Source organism: Danio aesculapii, chromosome 6, assembly GCF_903798145.1.
Source record: "Danio aesculapii chromosome 6, fDanAes4.1, whole genome shotgun sequence".
Taxonomy (NCBI): domain Eukaryota; kingdom Metazoa; phylum Chordata; class Actinopteri; order Cypriniformes; family Danionidae; genus Danio; species Danio aesculapii.
In genome coordinates this window covers 30906669-30926847 of record NC_079440.1, presented here as the reverse complement: position 1 = coordinate 30926847, position 20179 = coordinate 30906669, and the positions used below count along the sequence as shown (strand labels likewise).

At 33.7% G+C, this 20179-nt stretch overlaps 1 protein-coding gene across 1 annotated transcript in view; it reads left to right on the top strand.

Annotated features, from left to right (window-relative positions):
• Positions 1–20179, top strand: part of kif1aa (kinesin family member 1Aa) — a 146147-nt gene that overhangs the window by 82851 nt on the left and 43117 nt on the right. The window contains exons 33-38 of the mRNA XM_056459953.1: positions 1175–1283; positions 2592–2658; positions 4483–4567; positions 4658–4763; positions 8439–8465; positions 19215–19329. Coding sequence (XP_056315928.1) covers positions 1175–1283; positions 2592–2658; positions 4483–4567; positions 4658–4763; positions 8439–8465; positions 19215–19329 — 509 coding nt within the window. The remainder of the gene's footprint in view (positions 1–1174; positions 1284–2591; positions 2659–4482; positions 4568–4657; positions 4764–8438; positions 8466–19214; positions 19330–20179) is intronic.

The window sequence follows — 20179 nt, the reverse complement described above, 5'->3', positions numbered from 1 at the left end:
ACATCTGTACAGGAAACATACAATCTGACAAAAGTAAAGTCACTACTCACTACTGACCTACTGAATTATTGTTAAATAGAAAAAAATATTTTACAAGTAACTTTTATTCCAAATCTTGGACCTTATTCGTGAAACAAACAATGATCAATTAAAGGTATGAAGCACCAAAGGCGGCCCATATTAAAGTTCATTTTAATACTAATCAGGCTATTGCTAACCATTAGTTTTAAATCGAACTTTTTACAAGAGAAAAATCAAGAACAATTGTGAAGCTCTACATAATTATTGTTTATTTATTTATTTATTTGTTTATTCAAATGGCCAAATTCTAACTGAGGAAAGTGGAATGTGCTGCCCAGACTGTTATTTGCCTAATAAATGAAAATAAGCTACAGTTTTTAATAAAAAGATTAAGAATTACGGAAAAGATTATTTTACGGAACTGTTCACCATACGACAACCTATTTAATAATAAAAAAGTGCTTACAATGTCATCAAACTGTTGCATTTAAACCTCTTAATTAATTAGTAAATAACTGCAAAAATTTCTACTTTTTGAGAAAAAAGAACCACCCCTTTCACCAGGCTGGCTACGGGCCTGTGTGTATTACTATTTGGCTTCTCTCTGATTTTATCTCTGAGAGTTTATCTCTTACAGTTCTGATATTGACCCGTATATAAATGTTTTTGTTGTTGTTATTTTATAGTTCATAGTGTAAAGCAGCTTCCTTACAGTTTTAATTAACATTAATTACATAAAAAATTGACAATATTATTTTTAAAGGCATTTTTTTTGTTATTCTGGTTAAAAAGTAAGTCATATTGGTTTAGAATGACACAAGGGTGTGAAAATGATTACAGAATTCAAATGTTGGTGTGAACCGTCCTTCAAATAATTTGGCTTGGCCTATGCGGAGGTTCAGGGATCGCTGTTATTCTCTTGACTTTATTCATCTTAACAGCAGTGTGCCTTTACATCGGACCCCCTGATCTTCCAGTCCTGCTCCTCTCTAACTATGCTCTATTCCTTCTCTTATATTGTGATCTGTATCTCCCTCTCTCCTGTGAAACTGCAGTATTCCTTTCATCTGCCACTAAATTATTATTTCCTATGCTCCATTGAGTATTGATTTGACTGTCTGTATTGTTCTCTCTTTCTCTGTTTTCTACATAGTACCTGCTACCAAACTGACAGCCCTCACCCGACCCACAGCAGGACCATGCCACTGTAAATATGACCTGATGGTCTTCTTTGAGATCTGTGAGCTAGAGGCTAATGGAGAGTAAGTGTTTTGTCTAGACATTGATCTTTTCATTTTAAATCGCCTTGTAAGAAATTTAGTCTGAGCAGAGTGTAAAATCAATTACTGTGCCATGTAGAATCAATGAAATGTAAACGTTAAAAATATTTAAATTGATTTTTAGATTGTTTATTAGATTAAATGTACATAGCAATGTACGTGCATGTTTTTATTTCAGTAGTAGACAGTAATTACGTATTTTTATTTCACTTGTGTACTTGAGTACATATTTTAAGCATCTGTACTTTATGAAAGTATATTTATTTTTGGAAAATTGTACTTTTACCTCCCTATTTGCCAAAACAAACATTCTACTTTTTGCCCTGTTACATTTTCTTGAATAAATTAAAAGAAATTGTCACCTGCTCAGAGATGGGATAGGGCTGTTTAATATGTGACAATCGATGTTTAATCAGTTAAGCTGTTAAATTGGTTCACAAATGGCACTTAACAATTCATTTGTGAAGTTATCTGACATCTGCCCACGAGTTAAGAACTCACTGATTCAAATGATGTGTTTAGAGTTAGTTTTCAGTAAATAATTCACTGATTCAAATGATTTGTTCAGAGTGAGTCTCCAGTAAATCATTCACTGATTCAGATTTAGAGTGAATCTCCAGTAAATCATTCACTGATTCAAATATTGAATGAATCTCTAGTAAATTATTAGCTGATTCACATGATTTGTTCAGAGTGAGTCTCCAGTAAATCATTCGCTGATTCAAATTTTGAATGAATCTCTAGTAAATTATTACGTTGGTAATTCAACGTTTTAGCAAAAAAAACATTTCACAGGAAGTACTTGTAATTTTATTACTTAAGTAAATTAAACAATCAAGTATTTCTGCACTTTGAATAACATATAGTAAAAATGATGACGTTATACTTCTACTTCTAATAATATTATATTAGGGTATCTGTACTTTTACTTAAGTACTTTGTTTACTTTTTCATTCACAAAAATAGATATGCAAATGTTTAAAATAAATCTTAAAAGAATTAATGTGAATATATAATTATTAAGTATTGATATTAGGTCTGAACAGATCCGTAATATTACTGTGGAAATCTAATCGTGGGGATTTTGAGTTATTCATGTTCACTGAAAGAAATGTATCAATTCTAATGATACTCTTTCAACATCTGATGATTGAGCTGTGAAAAGAATAATGACAATCATTATGTCCAGTTTGTATGATTGTGTAAAAAACAGAACAGTGTACAGTATTAATAGCCTAATGTAAAAAAGTATAATTTTGTTTGTATTTGTCATCTATCTCCCTCTTACAGCTATATCCCAGCAGTAGTGGACCACAGAGTAGGCATGCCCTGCCATGGCACATTCATGTTACATCAGGTACTGGGAAATTCCCTTCCCTCCTTGGATTCTGTTATTTTTCTTGATAATATCATACCCGTTGACCCATACTCTGCATTTTACAACCCAGACTCATAAAAAATACATGCCTCCAGACGACATTTTTACAAAAATAATATTATTCCGGTTATTGCACATCATGCAGCAATTCCAAAGTGTCAATTCAGTGTGTGGCATTGAAACCCACATTCATATTTCTCAGAAACAGTTAAACAGAACTGTAGCAATGTTTTATTATACATTGGTTCATGCACATATTATGGCTGTTTAAAAAATCTAATGGCTGCTGAGTGGCACTAAGAGTTTAAGGCTTTATTGTGTTTGAATAATATTATACACACACTAAACCTTACCCTAAACCTGACCAGCAGTTTTTAAAACAAAAATATACTGTCGAAGCAACTTATTTTTTGACAGCTTTTACTTTTGTAAAATTTTGTTTTATGTCACTTGTATTGACGCACTACCAGATGAGAAAACACAATGCTCATTATTAAATACTAACAAGACGCCTGATCAAGTTTTCTCAAAAATGAATAAAAGATTTTGGTTTGCCTCTAATACTCATTTTTTTTACTTGAAAACTGCTATAATTCTGATGCACTGTAAAAAAGAGATTAGTTGACTTACAACCTCAAATTAGAAAAGGTTGGGGGAGTATGGAAAACGCAAATAAAAAAAGCAGTCATCTTTAAATGTACTTGTATTTCATTGTATACAATACAACAAACATAATGTGTTCCTCATGATTTTTATCGTTGTTGCTTTTTCAAAAAAAACACATATTCCTATTTTTGTTCTTGCAACACATTTTAAAAAAGTCAGGACAGGAGCAATTTAGGGCTAGTAATCAGGTAAATTGTTTAAATAATGATGTGATTTGAAACAGGTGATGTCAACAGGTGATTGTAATTATGATTTGGTACGAAAGCAGCAACCAAGAGGTCTAGTTCTTTAGGAGCAAAGATGGGCCAAGGATCACCAGTTTGCCAGCAAATATGTGAGAAAATTAAAATGTTTAAAAACAATGTTTCTCAATGAAAGATAGGAAGACATTTGATGTTTTCACCTTCAACGGTGGATAGCATAATAAAAAGATTCAAGGAATTTCAGTGCGTAAAGGACAAGGGCGCAAGCCTAAGCTGAACTACTGTGATCTCCGATCCCTCAGGCGGCACTCAAGAATCGTCATTCATCTATAAATGATATCACCACATGGCCTCAGGACTACTTTGGCAGACCTTTGTCAAGTACAACAATAGGTAGTTACATGCACAAGTGCCAGTTAAAACTGTACTGTGCCAGTTGGAAGCCTATAAAAATGAGAAACACATTAAATAATGTTTGTTGTATTGTCTGCAATGAAATACAAGTCAAACTAAATTTAGAAAGCTCTACTTTCTTTCGTTTTCCATAATGTCCTGACTTTTTCTGATTTGGGGTTGTAAAAATGTGTACTAACCTGTTGCTTTTAAAGATACTAGTTGACTGTTTTTAAAAGTGAAACTCATTGAAGTGAAAATTATTGAAGTAATTATTAAATAAATTAACAATGTGTTAATTATTATTTAAATACGTTTTGTTAACAGTTCCAAGTCAAAGAATGTTTACTCACTTTTTTAAGTAAAACCAACGGGTTTACGAACTGTAAGCAAATAAATAATCACTTCTTACAGTGTGTAAAGGTAAAACTTTTTGCAAACATGTTGTGAAGGTACAATTTTACACTGAGCCTGGGTGGGTATTTTAACATTATAGTTAAACTCTGATATTTTACTTAAAGCAGTATTTTCATAATAACAGGGCATCCAAAGGAGAGTTACAGTCACCATAGTGCATGAGACAGGGAGAGACATTGACTGGAAGGAAGTGCGAGAGCTGGTTGTAGGTGAGTTTTGCCTCAGAGACTCAAAGCCTTAAATATAAATTAGAGTGATATTGATCAAATGGGATGTGTTTTTTTTTTTGTGGTTTGCAGGACGCATCCGGAACACGCCTGAAGCAGATGAGGCAATCATCGACCCCAATATTCTCTCTCTCAACATACTGTCTGCAGGATACATTCGACCAGCACATGATGACAGGTACATTCCCAAATCAGAACACCAGCTTTGAAACTAAACATAAGAGATCTTAAGGGCTTGTATTCAAAAGAGGTTCTGGTACATCAAGGAGGAATTGTTTCTCCTAGAAAACTCAGTAGCAAATTTTCTTCACCTTGGGCTGCTTTCCCTCAATTCTTCATAACAGCAGATCTCCATTTTAGTGTGTTCTGTGCTTAATATGACTTTCTCTACAGCTTTGGCATATGATCTGAGAGCTGGAGCCAAGCCTGTGACAAACAGTTCTCTGCACAACTTTAAAGCTATGAGTTTTTGCCAAAGAGAAATGAGTCAGTCAACCAAACCTTCCAAACAGCTCGTAAAGGCCAGTCACAAGGGAGCGATTCTGAATCAAACAGCACAGCAACAGTGCCAGTCTAAGATAAAGACAAGAAGTACTGTATAATCACACTTTAATGTTCCTTTGCACAAACATACTATAACCTGCTGTGCGGTTGTGCCGGTTGACAAATGGAAAATCCTAAAACTGCCATATTAAGGCTTTTATGATTTAGACAGGATGCAAATAGCATTGGGTTCAGAGGAGTCCTTTCCTTCAATTAAGGTCTGAACATTTTGATAATGAAGTGTTATATGTAGAATACAGAAGTTATTAGTGACACTGGTGGTCATTAAGCAAACTACACAAGAACACAAAGTTAAAGATCCTGAATTATGGTACAGAGTGATCATTATTATTTATGAATGTATAGTTTTTTTTCTCTTTTATTGGAAGTGAAAACAAGTTAATCAATAAGAATTAGTTTAGTACTTATACCAATAACAAACATCCAGATGTCATTCACTCTGCCGAGAGCAATGTTCAGATCAATGTATAAATATGGGCTGCAATAATTTTTTCTCAATAACAAAAGTAACAGCATTGATGTACAGAAATCAAATGCTCAATTGTAAATTATCACTGCTTGGTCATCTTTTGAAAGTTTGTCATTTTAAAAGATGGCTTATTAAGTGGGAGCTAGCTCCATGTTAGTGATCCGCTTCATGTTTTTTAGGGGACAGATACTATTCAGCCAAGGCTCTTTGAAAATACTTCCCTCAGCCTACATTTTAGCAAAACATAAAATACATTGCTCCAAGTACATTTTGTGACACGTTTCAGGTGACAAATCCACTAGAGGGCGCTGTCTACTCTTTCGCAAATCTTAAATACGTTAATTAAGACAGGGGTTGCCAAACTTTTCAGCCCGCAACCCACAAAATAACAATGCCAGTGACTCGAGACCCCCAACATCTTCGGAGATGGTTATAAATATACAAACATTCTGGACACAACAGTAGACCTATATAAACAGGAGTATATTGACAACACAAAAAAGTGCAACTGTCTAACAACCATATCATGTTTATAGTGATTTATTAATTTGTTTAATTTAATATTAACCTCACCTAAGGAGACTGGTGGGTGCAATGTTTTTAGCAGAAGTCTATTCTTGGTTTAATTTTAGAGACCATCACTCTAAAGAGAGATCATCCTCAATGTTCAGTAGTGGCCTCTATTAATTTTTAATGTACTTGATTGCCATAAAGATGTCAGAAAGTTTAACCTGTTGCTATAAACTCAATCTGCTGCATTTGACGCTATTGTTGTGTTGTTAATCTAATATAAACCCCAATCCTATGAAACAAAATTGAAAGGCTGATGGCTTTGTATTTGTTTTTTTATGTAACTATTAACAACTATTTGTATCTTCTGTGGGTTATGGATGAAATATGGCATTTATAATAGTTTCAGAAAATTTATTTGACTTTTGGAAATCACCAAGTGACCCCTTGTCATTATCTCGTGACCCCTACTTTGGGAATCACTGACTTAAGATATAATTTGTCGTACGTTTCAGATACATAGGTGAGGCAAACATATTGAATTACAATTAATAGACACTGTTAAGTTGGTTTGTGGTATATATTTGGTGTTGTGCAAAGTACTGCACAAAAATAATTCCTAATTCATCAATAACGTATCCCTGTTATTATTATTTCTGTGAAAAAGAACAAAAGTTGTCACCATGATAGTGCCACGTGCATTCATTTTCCCTTTAAGTATGTTTTTGCAGTTTCTCAAAAATGTAGCTTTGTGCAGATATTGAGCATCCTGCTCTAGCAGATGTCATATTACTATCAATATCAAATATGTAACACTTGTATATCACAAAAAAAGTAAATAATGTTGGTGGTAAGATTAGCAAATAGGTTACAGTAAAATTTAAAGGGTAACTTATGTGTAATTACAAGCATTAAAAATTAAATGTGTGCTAAATGTTTTGGGCTTGACTCTCTTGAAAGTCATTAAAATCTTAAACTATTTTATATGATTATGTAATGCAGCTTCTCAGCATGGCTGTTTCACAACTGTAGCATTATGTTTTCAGAGATTTTGCTGTATAACCACCGGGATTTGTGAAGCTTTTAAAACATTGCTTGACTGACAAACTAATCCATACAACTGCTCTTTTTTGGCTTCAGAAATCTCAGAATTATCAATCCCCTCCTACTGCACACAAGAAAAATAAGTGGTTTTATTAGCCTTGATGATGGAGGTCACAATTTTAAAGGATAGTTCACCAAAAATACTAATTCTGTTGTGATTTTCCCAACCTTTACTTGTTCCAAACAAGTTTGATGGTTTTTTCTGCTGAGCACAAAAGTAAATGTACTAAAGAATGTTGGAAACCAGTAACTACTGACATTCGTAGTAGGAAAAACAAATAATATGGAAGTCAATGGTTTCCAGAATTCTTAAAAATGTCTTGTTTTGTGTTCAACATTGATTAAAGCTCAAAATAAAAGTAAATTACAACAGAATTTTGGTAAACTATCCATTTAATAAGCAGACAAAATCAATCTGAATATAAACATTCCCTATTTTCAGACAGCCAGAACATTGAAAACTGGTTCTCTAGTTCACCTCCTTGCTTGCTGTGCAAGTCTTCTCATCCGATGCTGGTCTGCATTTGTGTCCATTCTCATCTGCTCATTCCATTCACTTTGTCTGCACTTCATTGCTCAGACTCTCAACTACCTACTCACTGAAACACACAGCTGATCCAGCTCTTGGCATCATCGCACCAAGATGAATGTTTAACGTTTACGATCACAATTTATTAACAGATTAAACCCATCAATAACATTCTCCCATCGTGATAGTTAATGAAAACCATGTTGCTCATGTCATGTTACACTAACAGCAAACAAAGCATTTTGTCATCTGTAATGCATAACTGCTATCACATTAGATGGGCATCATATATCAGCATCCAGACTTCGCAAACATGCTTCAAGTAAATTCATAATGATTTAGATGCATTATCAGATGTATCCACCTGCATATCACAGATGCTTAACAGAGATATTCAGATATCATGCAGCCGTGACCTCCTCTCCTCCATTTTAAGTCCTTACATGACAGTGCACGCTATCCATAAAAACATATATCAAAGCTGGATTCATGCACCAATGCAGCGGATCAAGGACAAAGATGTGACCGGAGAGTTGTGCCTAGGCCTTGACAGCCATATTATATTCAAAATCCTCAGAAAACAAGCTGCTGGGCCTCCACACAAGCTTTTCTCCACAAATTTCTAATTCTGACTTTTCTCTAGTCCACTAACAGAATGTTGTTTTGTGTTTTTCCAGACAGTTTCTTGATTCCGACATGCCTAGGTATATTACCTTCAAATCCTATTCCTCTAAAAAGCACAAAGAATGTAAAAATTTCATCCTTTTGTTTCTCTGACCATCTGTCTAATCAGCCTCCATCGTTCTTTGTCATATTTTGGCTCTTAAATGCTGCTTATTTTTGCACCCTTGTTGGTTTGTCTGTTTGTTTTCTCGTCCCCTCCTTCTATTTCTGAAAATGTGAGAGAATTTTTCTTCTGGTTCCCATGGAAATGCTTTTGTGTGTGAAGCTTCTGTTCTGTTTCTGACTTTGTTGGCACCTCTATAGGTAACTGGATTGCATGGCTTGACTTTTGTACGGGCTGCATTTTTGCTGAATCATACAATATGCAGGAGGTGTTGTAGAGATCATAGCCATGTTCCCTAACTGGAAGTTCTAACAAGGTTATGAACAAAAGTTGTTTCGATGACATCGCTAAATTGATAGTTGGAATTTATACAGTACCATTTTTATTAATGTTCTTATGGTGGCCAGGAGAGCTCAAATTTGCTGCAAGTTTGGGGAACACTGCATTTTTATTTAAAATAATCTCATTTTACAAGTTAAACAGTTAAGTTTTATGATTTTTTAAATCCGTTTAGCTGATCTCCGGGTCTGACAGGGGCACTTTTAGCTTAGCTTAGCTTAAATTATTGAATTGGCTTGGTTATGGCTTGGAATTATAGGCCTACTGTCATCCCAGTGAAATTACACAGTACCTGAAAATAGTTACCCAGCTAGGTAACTAGGTAGCCATTGTACAGCAGCAAAGTTCCTTGATTAATACACCAGAATCAGAGTATATTTCTTAGATGCTAGCCGATTTGATGTTTATGCTTAGCTAAGCTAACAATGCTCCAGCTAGACCTGAAAATTATCAGAATTTTTTAAAATATGGTAAAACTAGTGACTGTTTAACTCTAGATTAATAAGAGTAGAGTCTAGATAAATAACAGTATAGTTCTTAGACATAATGTATCCTAGCCGATTTGATGGTTAATGCTAAGTTAAGCTAAAAATGTTCCTGCTGGACCTGGAGATCGGCTGAATAGTTTTAAATATGGTAAAACTGAACTGTTTAACTCTAGATTATTTGTAAAATTTGTCTATTTCTAAAAAAGTGGAGTGTTTCTTTATATGTAAAGCGCTTTGAGTTTCTAGAAAAGCGCTATATAAATTTAAGGAATTATTAATTATTATTATTTTAGAAAACTTTTATAAAAAGATTAATACGCCAGAATGAGAGTATAGGCTAACTTTCTTAGACATATCCTAGCTGATTTGATGGTTTATGCTAAGCTAAGGTAGAAATGCTTCTGCTAGACCTGGAGATCAGCTGAACGGTTGGTAAAACTCCACTGTTTAACTCTAGATTACTTTTAAAAATAAGCCTATTTTCAAAAAAGTTCCTTGATTAATACGCCAGAATGAGGGTATATTTCTTAGACATATCCTAGCTGAATTTACGGTTTATGTTATGCTAAGCTAAAAATGCTCCTGCTGGACCTGAAGATTGGCTGAATGGTTATATATACAGTATGGTAAAACTCAGCTGTTTAACTCTAGATTACTTGTAAAATTAGCCTATTTTCAAAAAGTGGAGTGTATCTTTAAGAAAACGCATGCCAAAAAAAAAACAGTAACAAAGGAGAAAACAATGTTATCGGTTTGACAACATGCATTTGGAAATTCTCACAATTCTGAATTTTGTCATACTGTTGATATTTCTAGGCATTCTTTAAAAAAAAAACTCATCAAGATTTGTTTGATTAGTACATTTTCATGTTTGGGGTGAACTGCAGCTTTAACAGGAATTTTATCAAAACATTCAAACATTTTTGTTAAAATTTATTTTTGTTGGCTGAGTTGATTTTAAGACAGCTTCATAAATAAATGTGTAATCTATGTCAGTGAATCCTTCTCTTTAGTTTAAACTACATGTAATGTTTTCAGTAATGAGTCAGTCTTGCCACACACACTCCATCAGTCCTTGCGTAAATTTATTGCTCTTGCTCAACAATTCTCAACAAATTAGATGACATCTCTTAATTAAAAATGTATGGTCTCATTTAAACTGCTCTGCAACCAGATCAAGTTCCATCACAAATGTCAAAGCAACACCGTAAAACACAACTTCGCCTGTGTGGGGTGAAAACTGTGGGCCAGACCACACCACACCGTGAGCTCTGTGTTGTTTATGGGCGGGAGGCTTCGCTCAGCTAACCTCAATATTAATCACAAATCTCTGAACAAATTGTGTTATGTTAGTGCACTGGGATTTACAATCTAGAACCAAAAAAAATGTGTTTAGTGAAGTTTATTGACGGCTGGCCCTCTTTGGCATTCGCTGCTCACGATTAGCTTTTTACCACAAGGTGGCAGTGTCGATCCAATTCCTTGGTTTCGCACATTGTTGGCTAAATGACTCAGAGCAAACAATTTTTAGAGCCACTGTTTCTGTAATTATCAAATCAGGACAGCTATAATCTCAAGAATTAGCTTTTGTTTGTAAACATTTGCTACAATGCTAAATGGGAGCACTTTTATTATCCTGATCTGTTTCTCTTGTTTTGCCAGGACTGTTCCGTTTGCCTGAGCACATTTACAGATCACATATTCACATGACAGATAACATTGATCATTTTATTTTTTCTTCCAATCTGTGACTAGATATTGAACAAATATAGTGTTTTGCTATATGGTTGAGCTGTGCTCTGTAAATATTTTCTCAGGTTCTGGTAAAAAAAAAGTGGCAACTTTAAAAACTTTACTTTAAAAAGTACTTTAAAAATACTGTGATTTTATTTTTTTTTCCCAGCATATTTGTGCTTGTTTAAAAGCATAACGTATAACTATATTTTACTAAGCGGTGTTATGATGATGATGTCAATATACTGATTTTTCTGAACTATGTAATAAATACTAAGCTATATTTGAATATTTTTAAATAATAAGCCATTATAATCCTGGTTGCTTAAGAAGGCCAATGAAAACCTCCTAAATAAATAAAATGTGACGCAAAACACTCTAATCTACAACAATAAGAAAATATTTCAGTAAAAATGTCATGCAGAGACTATATTGTAATTTTTATATTGAAAAAATTTCTAAACTTTATTGCATTAAAAACTTGATATCACATTATTACCTATAGCAACCATTTATGTACCTAAGTAGCATATTTTCTATTTCTTTGACAGCTTTTGTACATTGTGCTGCTTTGTTGCTGGTCATTGATGGTCCACAAGCCTCTTGCAATTCAATACATTTTTAGTCATAGTTTTATGTGTAGTTTTAGAAACTTTAGTCTTAAATAAAAGTTGTTTATTGTGTTTATTGGCATAATTCATTCTATATAGAACCTTAAAGGTGCAGTGGGTGATCTGCCTAAGTGCTAAACGGTTAGCATAATATCTTTTAAAATACAATCTCTCCCCTGTCGTCAAAAGCCACGCCTCCTGAAATCGCAAATGCACACATTAAAGATGACAGAGACCCACTAGATCATGTCATTCGGCAGTTTTAAGACTTTATAATGACACAATTCTGTATTATATCTAGCACGTTTTCAGTTCTGTAGCAAGCAAAATTTGTCATAATGTGTAATATTTCATGCATGCAAGGATCGCTGGTCTCACTCTCTCACGTGCTTTGTCCTATAGCGACGACTGTATGCTTAGTGGTTGGCCGGCGGTGTGCAGGAATTACACTTATTACTAAGCCATACTTGCGTGATATTTCAGACCGAATATTTAGAGTTGCATGATAGACAATATAGGGAGTGCATCACAGGTTGTCATTGTTCAAAAATGAACCAATGTGAATATAAAACCAACTTCAGCTCAATAAAGCAGGCTAGGTGGAATAGCGCTATTTACTTTCGTTTTGTTGTTAAACTAAATGAAAATCGACATTATCGATGCTGTAAAAGGTCCCTTATGAGTTGCATGATAGACAATATAGGGAGTGCATCACAGGTTGCCATTGTTCAAAAATGAACCAATGTGAATATAAAACCAACTTCAGCTCAATAAAGCAGGCTAGGTGGAATAGCGCTATTTACTTTCGTTTTGTTGTTAAACTAAATGAGAATCGACATTATCGATGCTGTAAAGGTCCCTTATGAAACTGAAAATAGTCACTACAATCTTTTGTCAGAAGATTACAATGGCTGAACAACACTTCTGTGCATATAGCCCTTTCGAAACAATAAAATTTACATAGGCTTTGCGTGACTAAAATAGTTTTAAAACATAACATTACTTGTCTAAAATAAAAACTTCAGTCTCCTCCAGCGTGCAAAAGTAACGCCAATTTTGATTCAGGACTTTAAAAAGTTTTGATTCAGCATTTGTTTTTACCGCTTATACTCGTGTCCAAATGACCGTGGCCTGCGTGAACGCGCATTGGCGTATCTGTATGAACAGAGGTGTGCAGTTGTACAAATCTGCATTTGCTGACAGACTATTTGGGCTACTTATCAGAATTATGGGAATTATTGGCCTAACAAATTTTAATTGGATGGGCATTTTTAGTCTTATGCCTTACCCAGAATATAAAAACACATTTAGATCATTTACTTTAATCATTACTAATGGAATGTGAAGAGACTTTCAACCATCACAACAAAAAATGTTTCTGAAGACAATCACCTACTGCACCTTTAAACATTCATGGGACCTTTGCATTCCATAAAAAGAAAAAATATTTAGATAATTTTATAGTTAGCATAAACAAATGTAAAAAATGTAAAAAAAAAGTAGAATTCAGTTTAAAAAAAACATGTTCACTCTCTATGCTACTGTCAATTAGAGTTAACCATTAGAGTTAAAGTAGTATTTTTACACTAGTTTAAATCATACCTAACAGGCACTGTTACTACAATGTAAAAAAACTGCTGGGTTTCACATAATTCCTTCATGTTGTCCCAACACAAATTAGGTTATTTAACTCAGTGTTTTTTCAAATTTAAATGCATTCAATATAAAACAATTAGGTTGTCCTACTTAGGAATTGTGTTGTTTCAACTCGTTTTAAATAAATAGTTTGAACAAGCAGCAAAAGTCATTTTTGAGTGTATGTAGTTTGCCTTTTAGTGTAAGATATCATTAAAACAAAAAAGTGAAAAGTTGCTGGTGTCAGAGAAACAATTTAACAAAAAAAATGTCCACTATATAAAAGAAAATACAAATGCTCAATAGTAAATGCAGCAGTTCATGAACTGAAAGAAACATACCAAGTAAAAGCCAATTATTATTGTTGGAACTTAAAATGTAAACATAACTTCTTAAAGCATTTGATATATTTCTTAGTACACACTTGTCACCTAGTTAGCTGTTCTGTAAGCACTGTCCACAAAACAACACCTTCTAGTGTAGTTCCTGTCCAAAGAGTTTCCCATGTGACAGAAAACAGTTTTCATTTCACGCAGCCTGGGTGGCAGCTCAACAATCCATGTAAGCATTACCTCAGTGGTAGCATGCTTGCTTTCTTACCCCTGCACACTGAGCGATTCTTCAATATTATTTAGGTCCTCAATACAAGCAGAATCAATAAACTTAGAATGGAAAGTCTTGCTGTTTATTTAGCCAAGAACATGAGTTATAGTTAGGCTTGGCTGATATAAGAAAATTAAGGGAAAGAAATATTGGAAGGTAAAAACAACAGGAAATGTCTTTTATCATGTGTAAATGGGAGGATGGAATTATCCTCACACAATCCCTCATCTTGCTCGGTATGCTAAGCTTATTTATGTCGTTATTTAGGAGCGAACAATACCGTCAGAAATGAGATTGTTGAGTGTCCTCACTTAATGTGAACTTTACAAACAGCCGTCGTTAGGATGGAATGACCTTGAACCTTATTTACATCTAGAATGCAAATTAGTATAATTAGTTAATTGACAGTTTTTACATCGTGTTTTTTTGTTGATGGTCTTTGATGGTCCACGAGCCCCTTATGTGCAATCCAATAATGTATAAGTTTTTAGTAATAGTTTTATGTGTAGTTTCAAAAATGTTAGTCTTAAATAAAGGTTATTTATAGGGATGCTCCGATCGATCGACCAGAGATCGGTATTGGCCTATAATCACATGTCATTACTCGATCGGTACTAAATAATCTGGCAGATCTCATGAACCTCATTTAATTGTTTGTTTATGAGTTTAGGCAGAGTAAGGGTCTGATCACACCAAACACACTTTTTACATTACAAGAGGCATTTTTTGAATGGTTTACTAATGGCTGCGAGCATCAAATATGCACTCCAAACCTTCATGTGGAATTCTTCTTCCATCATTTGCAGCAATTCCAAATTGCATAGTTAGTCATTTTTCTTACCATTTATTTTATGTTTTATCATTTTTTTTTCTGTAAAGTTGCTTCTGAGGTTATAAGAGACATGTTAAGGCATTATATGCAACATCTTTTATTTATTTTCTTATGTAGGGAAAGATGTTCACTTAAGTGTCATACTTGGAGTGAAAATGTGCTTGATGCATTATAAAGCTTGAAGCATCAGAATCGGTTCTCAGTATCGGCTGATCCTCATTAAAGGAATCGTTACTCGGTATCGGCTGCAAAAATCCTGATCAGAGCATCCCTAGTTTTTTGTTTATTGTTTTTATTGGCATAAATCCTTTCATAAAGAATCTTAAATGCTCATGGGACCTTTGCGTTCCACAAAAAAAATTAAATAAAATAAGACAATTTAAAACATAGAGGTGTTAATCAGAATTATTAGCCCACCTTTGAATTTTTGTTTCTTTTTTAAATATTTGCTAAATGATGTTTAACAGAGCAAGGAAATTTTCACAATATGTCTGATAATATTTTTTTCTTCTGAAGAAAGTCATTTGTTTTATTTTGGCTAGAAAAAAAGCAGCTTTTAATTTTTTAAAAAACATTTTAAGGTGAAAATTATTAGCCCCTTTATGCTATATATTTTTGATAGTCTACAGAACAAACCATCGTTATACAATAACTGCCTAATTACCCTAACCTGCCTAGTTAACCTAATTAACCTAGTTAAGCCTTTAAATGTCACTTTATGCTGAATACTATCTCTTGAAAATATCTAGTCAAATATTATGTACTGTCATCATGGCAAAGATAAAATAAATCAGTTATTAGAAATGAGTTATTAAAACTATTGTTTAGAAATATGTTGAAAAATCTTCTCTCCGTTAAACTGGGAAAAAAATAAACAGAGGGGCTAATAATTCTGACTTCAACTGTAGATAAAGAATAATCTATTACCAGAATGGATGAAGAACAAGGCTTCATTAACTAATATAGTAATACTAATCTTTTCGTCATATAAATGATCATTTAGGATTTATCTTTTTTTAAAGAGATAACTACTTACAACACAGGTTCACTAAAATGCACTATACAATGTCAGATAAAATCAAGATGAATTTAATCTATCACTCATGAAGAACTAAGCCTTAGATTAATGACTGCCGTATCAGAAACTACACTGTAAAAAAATATATGATCAATTAGTTATGACAACATACTGTATGTTTTTAGTTTATTGTGACATATTTAACTAAGTTAATCATTTTCCAACTTAATTTACTTAGTTATACAAGCTGTTTAGTCAGTTTACCATAATATAAGTTCAATGAATGGACTCATTTGGTTAATTTGATTCAACTTTAAAATGTAAGGCAACGAGGATTTTTTATTTTATTTTAAATATTTGCAAATGTGAGATCATGGATCACAAAAACAAACATAAGTGTACAATTTTGAAAACTGATTTCAAACTTGAAAGCTAGGATAGACAACATTTGGCTGATATACAACTATTTGAAACTGAGGGTTAAAAAACATTTGGAAATTGTCTTCATAAAGTGCTCAGAAATGTATATTGCTAAACAAAAAAAGAGTTTTTAATCAGTATATTTACAGTAAAAAATAAAAAACAACATCATGGAAGATGATCTTTACCTACAATTCTTACTTTTTTACATAATTCTTTTTACATATAATTTTGACCCATAGTATGTATTTTTAGCAATTTTTTTAAATATATCGACAACAAGACCCAAGGTTTTGGGTTTCAGGGTCACGTAAATATTATTATTTTTTTACTCACTGTTTTTTTACTTCTGCTGAAAATGAGAAGAAATTTAAGAATGTTAAGAACCCAACAACATCGGAGCATACCTTCTACTGTATGGGGGAAACACACACACGCACACACACACACACACGCACACACACACGCAAAATTTTACTTTGATTCACAAGACAAGAATAAGCAAAACTTTCAGAATCTAAAGGCTTACATGCATTTTTACCTGTGTTTTATTTTTCTACATTATCATTTCATCACTCAAGGATAGACCAAACATCTCCGGCCTCCATATTTTCATGCTCTCTACAATGGTAGAATCTGACAGTATTTTTGCTTCTTTTTTTTGCACTTTAAGCTGAATAAGAGAATCTTAAAAATATCTAGTCAAATATTATGTACTGTCATCAAGGCAAAGATAAAATAAATCAGTTATTAGAAATGAGATATTAAAAGTGTTATGTTTAGAAATGTGTTGGAAAAAAATCTTCTTTCTGTTAAGGAGAAATTAGGTAAAAAATGTAACAGGATAATAACTACAGGAGAGTAACAGGGCTAATATTTCTGACTTTAACTGTTTGTATGTATCACAGAAATGTCTATATGCTCCCCCCCCCCCCCCACCCCCAAAAATGACATAATTAGCATGTTTGGTTGGTTTCAGTTAACTAACCAGTTACGTCAGTTGACAAAGAGGAATTGGAAAAGGCAACCCCACAGTGACTCTAAAGTGACTCGAGATTCTCCCTTATCTTCTTTTATTATTCTCTCTTATCTTTTCTACAAATAAATTTCCAGGACCTCTTCCACTCCTTCTTTCCTTTTCTCTCTCCATGCCTCAAGCTGCCCACTGGGTCATGCCGGGCCATCCACTTTAACAATCAACATCTAAAGCGCACAAGCTCATCCATCACAATTCCTCAGAAACGTTCGGCTCCTCTCATGTACAGCACGCCTGACTCAGGCATTTAGAGATTTAAGACCCTCAACAGGCTGAGGGCCAGAAATATAAGTGCATCCAATCTGTGATCATTCCAGCAGGTTATGACCTAATTTATTTTTTTTTTATCAGTGTGAGCAGGGTTTAGACTGGAAGTTCAACAAGGTGAATATAAATTATGTACAACAGGCAGCCCATACTGTTATCATGTAGTACTTTATCATGAAATGGCATAGATTCGGGGCCAATATTTGTTCGTTTGTACTTCCTGGAGGTCTGTAAGAGTGGATTGAGTTGAAAGGAAATGCAATTGCATCCCTCACTGAGACAAAATTACTATATGCTTCAATAATAGCCAAAGATTGCAATTGACCTCTCTGAACTCTTGCCTATAAATCTGTCATTGATTCTTTCCTTTCCACCTAAAGCATTTCCTTGGGGACTGATCCTAGGTATTAGTGTCCCCCTGTACCTGCTTCCCTTTTTCAATGGTCATGTCTTTCATCTCTCATCATTGTTGTTTTATTTTTGTATTTTTTATTGCTGGGTGTTAATATTTTTATTTCATTGGTGGCAGTGTTCATATCTAGTGATGAAGTGTTTTGTTGCGTGCATATATTGTCTCCATTCCTGCTCCACACTTTTGTTTTCTTAAATCGTCACTTTACAATATGATAGTTTTATCATTATTAAATGTTTTGCTTATGTATTTAGAAAATTTGCTTATTTTAAGAATTGTATTATGAGTTCCATAGATTTAAATATTTGAGCTTTACCATTTTTTTAATCATTTAGCCAATCTCAGTGTTTGGCAGGAGCATTTTAGCATAGCTTAGCTTAGCATGAATCATTGAATCTGATTAGACCTTTAGCACCCCACCCCCCAAAAAAAAAATAAAAACTAAAAAAACTATTACTATTTAAAGCTTGACCCTTCTGTAGTTACATTGTGTGCTAACATTGGGTTTGGCAGCAAAGTTCGTTGATTATTATGCCTTGGAAGCAACTTTTCATGACATAACAGAGGAGTCGAGCTTTAAATAGGAAGATTATCAACACTCTTTTTTTTTTTTACATTTTTGGGGAAATGCTAATGGTCTAATCCAACTCAATAATTTATGCTAAGATAAGCTAAAAGGGTTCTTGTATGACCCCGATATCACATGAATTGATTAAAAAAATGCTGAAACTCAACTGTTTTTCAAAGAGATAGTTCACCCAAAATAAAATTCTGTCATACTTTCATTTTCCCTTTACTTTTTTCAAATCTGATTGTCTTTATTTCTTGTCTTTCTCTGTTGAACACATAAGAAGATATTCTATAGATAGCTGCAAACTTTCAACTATTGACTTCCATAGTATTTGTTTTGTTTTGTATTATTATTGTTATTGTTATTGTTATTGTTATTGTTATTGTTATTAATATTGTTATTATTATTATTGTTATTATTATTATTATTATTATATATTATTATTATTATTATTATAATTATTATTATTATTTTACAATGGAAGTCAGTGGTTACAGGCTTTTTGCTTTCTTCAAAATATCTCTTTAATGTTCAGAATAAAGAAAGTCAAAGGTTTTGAGGGTGAGTAAAAAGTGAGCAAAGTGTTATTTTTGGGTGAACTATTCCTTTAATATTTATAAAATTCTAACAAGTTCAGATGTAAATAGTCTTGGTTTTATTGGAAAAATATATTTAAGTTTGTTTTCTACTATTAATATAGGACATTCTACCGGTTTGAGGCTGCTTGGGATTCATCCATGCACAACTCTTTGCTGCTAAACCGTGTGACTCCTTACGGAGAGAAAATCTACATGACTCTTTCTGCTTACCTGGAGGTAACCAAGGCCATGCACTTATTCATATGGGGAGATGAGAAGTTCATTTTGGAGAGTTGCAGACCTGCATGATTTAGTTCCAGCCAATTTAATCTACAAAACAGCCCACATCATTTGGAATGGCTGAATCAAGTACATATGCAAAAGAGAGGCAAACCTTGTGGATCTATAGAACACAACAGCATGTTTAGTGGTCTTGGTTCTGGAAGTACTAAAATAAATAAACAACGATTTCATGTGACGAACCAAACCACCCAGCTTTAGGTCAGTTATGGGTTAAATATGGGGACAAAAAAATATTTTACATTATTATTTTAAGTAAAACAACTCCAGTTGAGGACACAACAGCAAAAACTTAGACATCCCCCCAGAAAATAAGAAGATCTATTCCTATTTGGTCTATTCCTAAAATGGTCAAACTATTTTAAATAACTAATTCTGTATATGCTTGAACAGGATTGATTATTAATCAGTTGGGATTTTTTGATCAGTAGGAAAAAAAAGTGACATCAGTGACCTTAGAGCAGGGATGGGCAAACTCGATCCTGGAGGGCCGGTGTCCCTGCATAGTTTTGCACCAACCCTAATCAAACACACCTGCTTGTAGCTTTCTAGTGATCTTGAAGACACTAATTAAGGTGTTCAGGTGTGTTTGATTAGTGTTGGAGCAAAACTCTGCAGGGACACCGGCCCTCCAGGATCGAGTTTGCCCATGCCTGCCTTAGAGTCAAGTTTTATCAACTTAATAGGTTTGTGTGGAATGAAAGTATTCATTTTTCCTGACCCCAACCATTTTAACTGTTATGTATAAGTTGTGAAAAAGGCCTGTGAGTGTGTGTCGGAACTCTGA